Consider the following 11,848-nt stretch of genomic DNA (forward strand, 5'->3'; position numbering starts at 1 on the left):
GTGTTCTTTATAACATGAGTAATGAGTTCCATCAGGTGCACATTTTCAATAATAGGCATGATAATTCAACCATCAGAATTAATTTCACTCCCCGATCCTTTATTATCAAAGCAACTTAGTAAACTATCAATGCAACGTAGCACTGGTTTAGGAAACTTAAAAAAAAAAAAATAATAATAATAAAATTTATGCAGTGAAATGTTTTTTGTTTTTTTGAGTGACTTAAGGAACATTTACGCTACATTCACAGGGACACTTTACTGTTCAGCAGATACTACTCATATCCATTTGTAAAATACAGCAAATAGAAATAAAACACAGTACTACACTACACAGTTTTATTAGAACATAATGTTTCCAATGTAAATCTGCATGTATATGTAAATTTGTGCATGCTATGTGGTTCCTGTTTTCTGACAGCCATCAAAATGTCCTTCTGAACACATCTATATTTTATAGAAATACAAAATGAAATAAATAGCATGAAGCAAAAAACAAAATCATTGGACCGAGGCAGTAAGATACAAACAGAGGGTAAACACTTTTACACAATTCTCTAAATTATAACGGATTAAATTGAGATTTTTTGGACATTAATCTACACACAGTAATCCATAATGACAGACGTATGATGTGTCTAAACGCTCCAAACTGAGTTCAGGTGCATCCTGGTTGGTTTGATTATCTTGAGATGTCTTTAGAACTTGACTGGAGTCCTTAAGAGAATCTGACCGGAAGAATGGGAGAAACCGACTTTTTCCCAAGAACACTAGAAGCTGTCATTGCTGCATAAAGGGTGTGTATACTTCTCTACACGAGAGATTCCAGTTTTGATTTTTATCAAATTTGCAAAAATATTTTTAAAAATCATGTTTTTCTGTGTCTTTATGGATTAGTGTATGTAGAGTAATGGCTAAAAAGCAAATTTAACACCTTTTTAAATGAAATGTACAATACCAGAATAATAAAATGTCTCATACTTCATCATGAAAACTCCTCATCCGTATAAACAACTGCTGAGAATTATAATTAGTACAACATTGTACATAAGGACGCTTCAACAGTCGTTATAGAGTCGGTTCAATAGTTGCTTCCTGTCCCAATTTGTTGCTCTAAATTTGGGTCGAATTATCTTCGTCTCGTCTCGGAGCTAGAAGTTCCTTTCCTGTTTTTAAAATCCATAAATATTTGAACATTGATGAATTTATTATAAAACAGCACTTTTTAATGTGGTGACCAAAAGTAATCGGACACTTAGCTATTTAATGGTTGGAAGTGTTATTCATAAAAAAGGAAGGGTGCACTGGTGAGCTTCAGAACACCAAAAGGCTCAGAAGACCACTAAAACAACTGTGGTGGATGACGATATATTTTCCCTGGTGAAGAAAAAATACTTCACAAAAACCAGCCAGAAGAAGAACATCCTCCAGGAGGTAGGCGTATCTGTGTCAAAGTCAACAATCTAGATAAGCCTTCACCAGAGTAAATACAGAGGGGTTACTACAAGATGTACATCATTGGTAAGCCTCACAAAAAGGAAGACCAGGAGAAAAAGCCTGGACAGTTCAGAAACATCATCCTGTACACGGATGAGAGGAACTTGTAGCAGGATGATGTGAAGAGAAGAGTATGGAGAAGGGAAGGAACTGCTAATGATATGAAACTTACCACCTGATCTTATGGTGTGGGCATGTATGGCAGCCACTGGAACTGGTTCTCTTGTATTTATTGATGTGACTGCTGATAAAAACAGCAGGATGAATTGTGAAGTGTACAGGGCTACATTATCTGCTCACATTCAGCCTTCTGAATTGGAATGCTTCAAAAAGTTTATAGTGCATATGGACAACAACCTGAAGCATACTTCAACATCAGCGTGAGACTTTTTCTTAAAGCAAAAAAGTGTAATGTTCTATAAAGGCCAAGTCAATCACCTGATCTGAAACCAACTGAGATGCATTTCCCTTACTGAGGGCAAAACACCTCAAGAACAAGCAGGAAGTGAAGACAGCTGAAGTAAAGGTCTGTAAGATCATCACCAGGGAAGAAATGCAGCTTCTGGTGATGTCTACATGTTCCATACTTCAAGCAGTCATTGACAACAAAGGATTTGCAAAGGGTATTAAAAATGAAAACCTGTGAGTGTTAGTTTGTCCAATTACTTTGGGTCCCTTTAAATGGTGGGGCACATAGAAAAGGTGCTACACTGTTCACCTGATTTGGATTTAAATACACTCAAATTAAAACTGGAAGTCTTCAGCTCATATTCATTATTTAATTTCAACTCCAGTATGCAGTAGTAGACAGCTTTAAAAAAAAAAAAAAAAATTGAAACAATAAATCTGTCCAAATATTTATGGACCTTGCTGTAGTTTTGTTTCTGATGGTCAAAGTGAATAAAGCAAACAAGCTAGCCTGAGAATTATCTATGCTACTTTACACACACACACACACACACACACACACACACACACACACACACACACACGTGTGTATAGATATATAGATATAGTATAAGTGCAATGTCAATGAAGCACACTGTTCCTGTATAAAATATAGTTTTGTGGCCCTGTGTCAAAATTGTGACCCATCAAAATGGATAGAAGAAGGAGTGTATGAGAGTAAATACAGTAATGTGCTGAGTAAAGTGTTTCTAAAGCTATAACACAACACAATGACCTTCTGCACAGCTGATGACATTCTACTTTTTGGAGACACTGGGTACTACACCGCAAAACTCTGCAAAACAAATACACACATTATAAACCGAGCAGAAATCTGTAAAAGACATTGCTGTGATGCCTGTATGTGAAGATAATGCACACACGGAGCTTGCGGTTTTCTTCAGAAGGTTAAGCTGTAGAGCAGAGCACATCCCAGCAGGAACGTTAACAGATCGTCTGCACGTCTCGGGGAATCACCGTTTCTTGGTGTGGAAGTACTTTCTGGTGTGACTCGTCTCCCCTTTCCCTCTGGTGTGGTTGGTTTCTCTGTTCCACACAAACAGAAGCCATTAATTTTACACAGTACATGTGTAGATAGATCATTCTCATCAGAATAACATTTTAAATCATTTTGTCCAAAAATATATCATGACAGATTAATTGTACTTGGAAAAGCCCTTTGTCTTCCATTAGCATGGGGAAAAATACCATTAAGCACAATTAGGGCCGTAACAAATGATGACGTCTGAAACAGGTGGAAAACTACTGCTATGGGGCTACATTGCATTTGGTAGTTCAGCCAAAATATCTCCTGGCTGCCTCTGCCAAGAGGTTCAGACTTTGCCATCAAGTTTTCAGCGAGACGAGAAGACAAACCTACATCCCGATGATTAAAGAATCAGTAGTGCTTTGTGGAGACTTTCTCAGCCTCTGGATTGGAAACCTACAGAAAACTTGTGGTCTGAATTCACAAGTAGCTTCCACATGCACAGACCAGAGAATATAAAAGGAGTGTAAAATGGAGGAGTGGACCAGGATCATCTACAAGCATCAACATTGTTAGATGTTACAGGAAGTGACTCAGTGCTGTTATTCTCTCCAGAGCAGGAGTCGCTGTATATTAATTATGAGGATGCTGATCATTCTTCTTTCTCCAGACATATCGTTGATCCATTGTGCAGAATCCCAAAACTTTTGTGGATTATTTATATCATTTTGAGCGACTTTTCTTGTGCTTTTGGGTCAGCAGTGGTGTACATCTTGGAATTCTGGCATGGAAACATTCTGCGTTTAGTATGTGCCTTACTGTGCTCACTGAAACCTCAGTGAATGTTGCCACCAAGTCTTGCTGCAAGTCTTTTGCAATCACCCGAGGGTTATTCACAACCTGCCTTCTCAGAAATCTGGTTGCAGCCATTGATAGCTTCCTTTTTCTGCCCCGTTGAGGTATTTCTTTTTTTTTCCCTACCCCTACCCAGTTCAGGTATTTCATGTGTTCCAGCTTAAGCACACCTGGTACAACTAATGAAGCCCTTGATGAGTTTTGCATCAGGTGTGCTTGAGACAACACCTCTTTGGGATATTTGTGCTGTTGTGAGGGATTCTATTCAGGGGGTGAATCATTTTGAGACAGTAGAAATCATTATAAGTTTCATTTTCAGTTGAATTTGGGGAAAACACTTGAAAGCATTCATTGTGTTGAACTATTTCAATTGCTTTTGTTCGATTTGTTCATTGCAATCAGCTGAAAGTCTGTACCTTTTGACAATAAACCTGATTTGCAATGGGGGTTGAATAATTTTGATTGCAATTGTATGTCTAGTAGCAGTGATTTAAGGCAAATGACCTCATTGTTGGGATTTAATCAGATCATTTTTAATATAATGACTGAATTGTGCTAAACAGAACATGATGTGACAACTTCATGCTTCAGAAAAAGCTTCATGCTTGATTTTATAAAAAAACAGCCAAACACACCTTCAACCTTCAGTTGCACTTGCTGGTCAAGACCTTTGCTTGGGTCGGTGCAGGTGTACGTTCCTCCATCAGAGTGCTGCAAGTTGCTCAGCTTGATGGAAAAATTCCCCTCCTTAATTTTTGATGGAAATATTTGAACTCTGTGTTTATAGTTTGAATGCTGCTCATCGAAACTGGCTTCACCACCACTGATGTCACACACTGTCCTGGTGCCTTCGTCTCGCCAAAAGACAACCGGCGGATTCTGTGCGAACGTACACGGTAAGATCACGGATTCTCCTATAAAACCTTCAACACTCTGCACCAGCACTAAAAGTAAAAAAAAAAAAAAAAAAAAACACACACACAACAGAAAATCTCAATAATGAGAGGACAAATGTGTCATCAGGACACATCAAGAAATTTTTCATACATATATATACATATATACATATACATATACATATATATACATATATATATACATATACAGTGAGGGAAAAAAGTATTTGATCCCCTGCTGATTTTGTACGTTTGCCCACTGACAAAGAAATGATCATTCTATAATTTTAATGGTAGTTGTATTTGAACAGTGAGAGACAGAATAACAACAAAAAAATCCAGAAAAACGCACGTCAAAAATGTTATAAATTGATTTGCATTTTAATGAGGGAAATAAGTATTTGACCCCCTCTGCAAAACATGACTTAGTACTTGGTTTAAAAACCCTTGTTGGCAATCACAGAGGTCAGACGTTTCATGTAGTTGGCCACCAGGTTTTCACACATCTCAGGAGGGATTTTGTCCCACTCCTCTATGCAGATCTTCTCCAAGTCATTAAGGTTTCAAGGCTGACGTTTGGCAACTCGAACCTTCAGCTCCCTCCACAGATTTTCTATGGGATTAAGGTCTGGAGACTGGCTAGGCCACTCCAGGACCTTAATGAGCTTCTTCTCGAGCCACTCCTTTGTTGCCTTGGCCGTGTGTTTTGGGTCATCGTCATGCTGGAATACCCATCCACGACCCATTTTCAATGCCCTGGCTGAGGGAAGGAGGTTTTCACCCAAGATTTGACGGTACATGGCCCCGTCCATCGTCCCTTTGATGCGGTGAAGTTGTCCTGTCCCCTTAGCAGAAAAAAACCCCTAAAGCATAATGTTTCCACCTCCATGTTTGACGGTGAGGATGGTGTTCCAGGGGTCATAGGCAGCATTCCTCCTCCTCCAAACACGGCGAGTGGAGTTGATGCCAAAGAGCTCCATTTTGGTCTCATCTGACCACAACACTTTCACCCAGTTGTCCTCTGAATCATTCAGATATTCATTGGCAAACTTCAGACGGGCATGTATATGTGCTTTCTTGAGCAGCGGACCTTGCGCGTGCTGCAGGATTTCAGTCCTTCACGGCGTAGTGTGTTACCAATTGTTTTCTTGGTGACTATGGTCCCAGCTGCCTTGAGATCATTGACAAGATCCTACCGCGTAGTTCTGGGCTGATTCCTCACTGTTCTCATGATCAATGCAACTCCACGAGGTGAGATCTTGCATGGAGCCCCAGGCCGAGGGAGATTGACAGTTCTTTTGTGCTTCTTCCATTTGCGAATAATCGCACCAACTGTTGTCCCCTTCTCACCAAGCTGCTTGGCAATGGTCTTGTAGCCCATTCCAGACTTGTGTAGGTCTACAGTCTTGTCCCTGACATCCTTGGAGAGCTCTTTGGTCTTGGCCATGATGGAGAGTTTGGAATCTGATTGATTGATTGCTTCTGTGGACAGGTGTCTTTTATACAGGTAACAAACTGATATTAGGAGCACTCCCTTTAAGAGTGTGCTCCTAATCTCAGCTCGTTACCTGTATAAAAGACACCTGGGAGCCAGAAATCTTTCTGATTGAGAGGGGGTCAAATACTTTTTTCCCCTCATTAAAATGCAAATTAATTTATAACATTTTTGACATGCGTTTTTCTGGATTTTTTTGTTGTTATTCTGTCTCTCACTGTTCAAATAAATCTACCATTAAAATTATAGACTGATCATTTCTTTGTCAGTGGGCAAACGTACAAAATCAGCAGGGGATCAAATACTTTTTTCCTTCACTGTATATATATATATAAATATATATATATATATATATATATATATATATATATATATATATATATATATATATATATATATATAAAAACACATGCATTCAAACTGTTGAATCTTCCATCTTCATTGATGTTCCCGTTTCAGTAATTATTAAACATATTTCACTTTTCCATACAGTACACACATCTGCTTACTGCGGTGTGAAATGCTCACCTGTGTGTATCAGAAGCAGGAAGGTGAAGAAAATCCAGCTGTAATTAATGAAGAAGAAAAAAAAGAGGTGGAACAACAGAATAAATTCACAGTATGATCACTGTATAGTGGAGTTAGAAAGGAGTTCCCCATGACTGACCTGCTACACACCACTAAAAAAGCTAAACTAGTCATTAATAATATCAGATAATGGTGAGCTAAATGCGGTCTAGCTACTTAATCCAGTTTCCGTTAAACTCATAGAACAAAAGATGTTTAAATCAGAAGAAAATTAATAATCTGAGTGTAAAGGTGGAGAAGGATATAGTTATTTAATTGGAGTAATAGAACAGCTGTAGAATATATTTTAGCTAGTATAGCTAGGTCAGGAAATTAGCCAGCTCCGTTACACAGTTTCTCCTGCAGTGGCGAGTTAGCTTAGCTCAACCAGGCCTTAAACTGAACACAGCTCGTTATCATAAAATATCTCACACTGGTACTGAGTTTATCTGATACATACCTCACATTCATTGCGTACAACACCGGGGAAACAGTTTCTAATAAAATTAATAAAATATAAATTTACAGAACATAAATATTCACAAAAGGCTAACGTCCGCTACTAACGAACCCAGGCGGAACTTTTAAGAGCGTACGCTGAACACGTGACCTGAGCCGTTTTTACAGCCAATCACAATAACTGATCTTACATTGTGGCTACAATACTAGTTGACATATAACAATAGTATTGATTGCTGTAAGATTTTTTTAAGTGGGCGGGGCAGAGTGTTATATGAAGCATGTCAGAGAAATTGTATGGTAAGTGAGCATGGAATAGTAAATTTCATTCATCACTAATAAGGGTGATAAAGCAGTTATAAGTAAGCTTACCAATGAAGCAAGAGGTCTAATGAACAATGTTTTGACTGGCTCTTTCAAATACAATGTTTAAATTTAAAAAGAAACTTTGATTTTTGTGAAAAAAGTCATTTTAGTTAGTGCCCATTCCAAAAGAACATTCCAAAGACCACTAGTATAACTAATGCTAGCTGGCTAGCTAATTACTAACAAAAGACAGACAGCCATTACCCCATAAACATATTCAGAAATATTTACAAATACCAAACTTACCGTATATACACAAATTGTCCGTAAACAAGAGTCTTGTGCCGAACTGGAATGGTCTCACCAGTTATTACGTTTGAGAGGACGAATGAAGGTGGACCAGCGGAATGAAGCCCTTTGTGGAGATCTTAGTATAGGTACAGAGGAAGACCGGTCATGTGCTGATCTTTTAAGAGTCCATGAGTAATCCCAAATGTCAGATCTAGTCAGAACTAATCAGAATTAATTTCACTCCCCGATCCTTTATTATCAAAGCAACTTAGTAAACTATCAATGCAACGTAGCACTGGTTTAGGAAACTTAAAAAAAAAAAATAATAATAATAAAATTTATGCAGTGAAATGTTTTTTGTTTTTTTGAGTGACTTAAGGAACATTTACGCTACATTCACAGGGACACTTTACTGTTCAGCAGATACTACTCTTATATCCATTTGTAAAATACAGCAAATAAAAATAAAACACAGTACTACACTACACAGTTTTATTAGAACATAATGTTTCCAATGTAAATCTGCATGTATATGTAAATTTGTGCATGCTATGTGGTTCCTGTTTTCTGACAGCCATCAAAATGTCCTTCTGAACACATCTATATTTTATAGAAATACAAAATGAAATAAATAGCATGAAGCAAAAAACAAAATCATTGGACCGAGGCAGTAAGATACAAACAGAGGGTAAACACTTTTACACAATTCTCTAAATTATAACGGATTAAATTGAGATTTTTTGGACATTAATCTACACACAGTAATCCATAATGACAGACGTATGATGTGTCTAAACGCTCCAAACTGAGTTCAGGTGCATCCTGGTTGGTTTGATTATCTTGAGATGTCTTTAGAACTTGACTGGAGTCCTTAAGAGAATCTGACCGGAAGAATGGGAGAAACTGACTTTTTCCCAAGAACACTAGAAGCTGTCATTGCTGCATAAAGGGTGTGTATACTTCTCTACACGAGAGATTCCAGTTTTGATTTTTATCAAATTTGCAAAAATATTTTTAAAAATCATGTTTTTCTGTGTCTTTATGGATTAGTGTATGTAGAGTAATGGCTAAAAAGCAAATTTAACACCTTTTTAAATGAAATGTACAATACCAGAATAATAAAATGTCTCATACTTCATCATGAAAACTCCTCATCCGTATAAACAACTGCTGAGAATTATAATTAGTACAACATTGTACATAAGGACGCTTCAACAGTCGTTATAGAGTCGGTTCAATAGTTGCTTCCTGTCCCAATTTGTTGCTCTAAATTTGGGTCGAATTATCTTCGTCTCGTCTCGGAGCTAGAAGTTCCTTTCCTGTTTTTAAAATCCATAAATATTTGAACATTGATGAATTTATTATAAAACAGCACTTTTTAATGTGGTGACCAAAAGTAATCGGACACTTAGCTATTTAATGGTTGGAAGTGTTATTCATAAAAAAGGAAGGGTGCACTGGTGAGCTTCAGAACACCAAAAGGCTCAGAAGACCACTAAAACAACTGTGGTGGATGACGATATATTTTCCCTGGTGAAGAAAAAATACTTCACAAAAACCAGCCAGAAGAAGAACATCCTCCAGGAGGTAGGCGTATCTGTGTCAAAGTCAACAATCTAGATAAGCCTTCACCAGAGTAAATACAGAGGGGTTACTACAAGATGTACATCATTGGTAAGCCTCACAAAAAGGAAGACCAGGAGAAAAAGCCTGGACAGTTCAGAAACATCATCCTGTACACGGATGAGAGGAACTTGTAGCAGGATGATGTGAAGAGAAGAGTATGGAGAAGGGAAGGAACTGCTAATGATATGAAACTTACCACCTGATCTTATGGTGTGGGCATGTATGGCAGCCACTGGAACTGGTTCTCTTGTATTTATTGATGTGACTGCTGATAAAAACAGCAGGATGAATTGTGAAGTGTACAGGGCTACATTATCTGCTCACATTCAGCCTTCTGAATCGGAATGCTTCAAAAAGTTTATAGTGCAGATGGACAACAACCTGAAGCATACTTCAACATCAGCGTGAGACTTTTTCTTAAAGCAAAAAAGTGTAATGTTCTATAAAGGCCAAGTCAATCACCTGATCTGAAACCAACTGAGATGCATTTCCCTTACTGAGGGCAAAACACCTCAAGAACAAGCAGGAAGTGAAGACAGCTGAAGTAAAGGTCTGTAAGATCATCACCAGGGAAGAAATGCAGCTTCTGGTGATGTCTACATGTTCCATACTTCAAGCAGTCATTGACAACAAAGGATTTGCAAAGGGTATTAAAAATGAAAACCTGTGAGTGTTAGTTTGTCCAATTACTTTGGGTCCCTTTAAATGGTGGGGCACATAGAAAAGGTGCTACACTGTTCACCTGATTTGGATTTAAATACACTCAAATTAAAACTGGAAGTCTTCAGCTCATATTCATTATTTAATTTCAACTCCAGTATGCAGTAGTAGACAGCTTTAAAAAAAAAAAAAAAAATTGAAACAATAAATCTGTCCAAATATTTATGGACCTTGCTGTAGTTTTGTTTCTGATGGTCAAAGTGAATAAAGCAAACAAGCTAGCCTGAGAATTATCTATGCTACTTTACACACACACACACACACGTGTGTATAGATATATAGATATAGTATAAGTGCAATGTCAATGAAGCACACTGTTCCTGTATAAAATATAGTTTTGTGGCCCTGTGTCAAAATTGTGACCCATGAAAATGGATAGAAGAAGGAGGAGTGTATGAGAGTAAATACAGTAATGTGCTGAGTAAAGTGTTTCTAAAGCTATAACACAACACAATGACCTTCTGCACAGCTGATGACATTCTACTTTTTGGAAACACTGGGTACTACAACGCAAAACTCTGCAAAACAAATACACACATTATAAACCGAGCAGAAATCTGTAAAAGACATTGCTGTGATGCCTGTATGTGAAGATAATGCACACACGGAGCTTGCGGTTTTCTTCAGAAGGTTAAGCTGTAGAGCAGAGCACATCCCAGCAGGAACGTTAACAGATCGTCTGCACGTCTCGGGGAATCACCGTTTCTTTGTGTGGAAGTACTTTCTGGTGTGACTCGTCTCCCCTTTCCCTCTGGTGTGGTTGGTTTCTCTGTTCCACACAAACAGAAGCCATTAATTTTACACAGTACATGTGTAGATAGATCATTCTCATCAGAATAACATTTTAAATCATTTTGTCCAAAAATATATCATGACAGATTAATTGTACTTGGAAAAGCCCTTTGTCTTCCATTAGCATGGGGAAAAATACCATTAAGCACAATTAGGGCCGTAACAAATGATGACGTCTGAAACAGGTGGAAAACTACTGCTATGGGGCTACATTGCATTTGGTAGTTCAGCCAAAATATCTCCTGGCTGCCTCTGCCAAGAGGTTCAGACTTTGCCATCAAGTTTTCAGCGAGACGAGAAGACAAACCTACATCCCGATGATTAAAGAATCAGTAATGCTTTGTGGAGACTTTCTCAGCCTCTGGATTGGAAACCTACAGAAAACTTGTGGTCTGAATTCACAAGTAGCTTCCACATGCACAGACCAGAGAATATAAAAGGAGTGTAAAATGGAGGAGTGGACCAGGATCATCTACAAGCATCAACATTGTTAGATGTTACAGGAAGTGACTCAGTGCTGTTATTCTCTCCAGAGCAGGAGTCGCTGTATATTAATTATGAGGATGCTGATCATTCTTCTTTCTCCAGACATATCGTTGATCCATTGTGCAGAATCCCAAAACTTTTGTGGATTATTTATATCATTTTGAGCGACTTTTCTTGTGCTTTTGGGTCAGCAGTGGTGTACATCTTGGAATTCTGGCATGGAAACATTCTGCGTTTAGTATGTGCCTTACTGTGCTCACTGAAACCTCAGTGAATGTTGCCACCAAGTCTTGCTGCAAGTCTTTTGCAATCACCCGAGGGTTATTCACAACCTGCCTTCTCAGAAATCTGGTTGCAGCCATTGATAGCTTCCTTTTTCTGCCCCGTCGAGGTATTTCTTTTTTTTTTCCCTACCCCTACCCAG

The 11,848-nt window shown here is 38.2% G+C and overlaps 3 protein-coding genes and 1 long non-coding RNA gene across 9 annotated transcripts in view; 2 read left to right on the forward strand and 2 right to left on the reverse strand.

Annotated features, from left to right (window-relative positions):
• Positions 1-11,848, forward strand: part of LOC108259252 (uncharacterized) — a 201,073-nt gene that overhangs the window by 178,701 nt on the left and 10,524 nt on the right. The gene's annotated exons all lie outside the window — the stretch shown is intronic.
• The window catches only part of LOC128629306 (uncharacterized), a 28,837-nt gene that overhangs the window by 16,210 nt on the left and 779 nt on the right, over positions 1-11,848 (forward strand). The window contains exon 2 of one of the 2 annotated variants that reach the window (XR_008393677.1): positions 4,574-4,682. This is a non-coding gene — a long non-coding RNA (uncharacterized LOC128629306). Of the gene's footprint in view, positions 1-4,573; positions 4,760-11,848 lie in introns of those variants that run through there. The other variant, XR_008393678.1, reaches the window with a different exon arrangement.
• Positions 325-7,708, reverse strand: LOC128629304 (T-lymphocyte activation antigen CD86-like). The gene is made up of 4 exons (XM_053676773.1): positions 7,205-7,708; positions 6,706-6,743; positions 4,422-4,730; positions 325-2,990 (listed from the first exon to the last, which is right to left on the reverse strand). The coding sequence occupies exons 1-4, from the start codon at positions 7,213-7,215 to the stop codon at positions 2,845-2,847; spliced, it is 504 nt and encodes a 167-aa protein (XP_053532748.1). The 5' UTR covers positions 7,216-7,708; the 3' UTR covers positions 325-2,844.
• LOC128628756 (coxsackievirus and adenovirus receptor homolog) overlaps positions 8,279-11,848 on the reverse strand; it is an 11,047-nt gene continuing 7,477 nt past the window's right edge. Inside the window, exon 4 of the mRNA XM_053676772.1 lies at positions 8,279-10,915. Within this exon, the coding sequence (XP_053532747.1) occupies positions 10,770-10,915 (146 nt within the window). The 3' untranslated portion in view covers positions 8,279-10,769. The remainder of the gene's footprint in view (positions 10,916-11,848) is intronic.

This window comes from Ictalurus punctatus, chromosome 27, assembly GCF_001660625.3.
Source record: "Ictalurus punctatus breed USDA103 chromosome 27, Coco_2.0, whole genome shotgun sequence".
NCBI classification, from domain to species: Eukaryota; Metazoa; Chordata; class Actinopteri; order Siluriformes; family Ictaluridae; genus Ictalurus; species Ictalurus punctatus.

Bases quoted from the DNA above. Each gene is read 5' to 3' on its own strand.
- LOC128629304 (XM_053676773.1), bottom strand. The intron at 4,731-6,705 runs GTGAGCATTTCA...TTTTACTTTTAG, and splicing joins CCTGCTTCTGATACACACAG to TGCTGGTGCAGAGTGTTGAA. The intron at 2,991-4,421 runs GTGTGTTTGGCT...TGTGTGGAACAG, and splicing joins AGTGCAACTGAAGGTTGAAG to AGAAACCAACCACACCAGAG.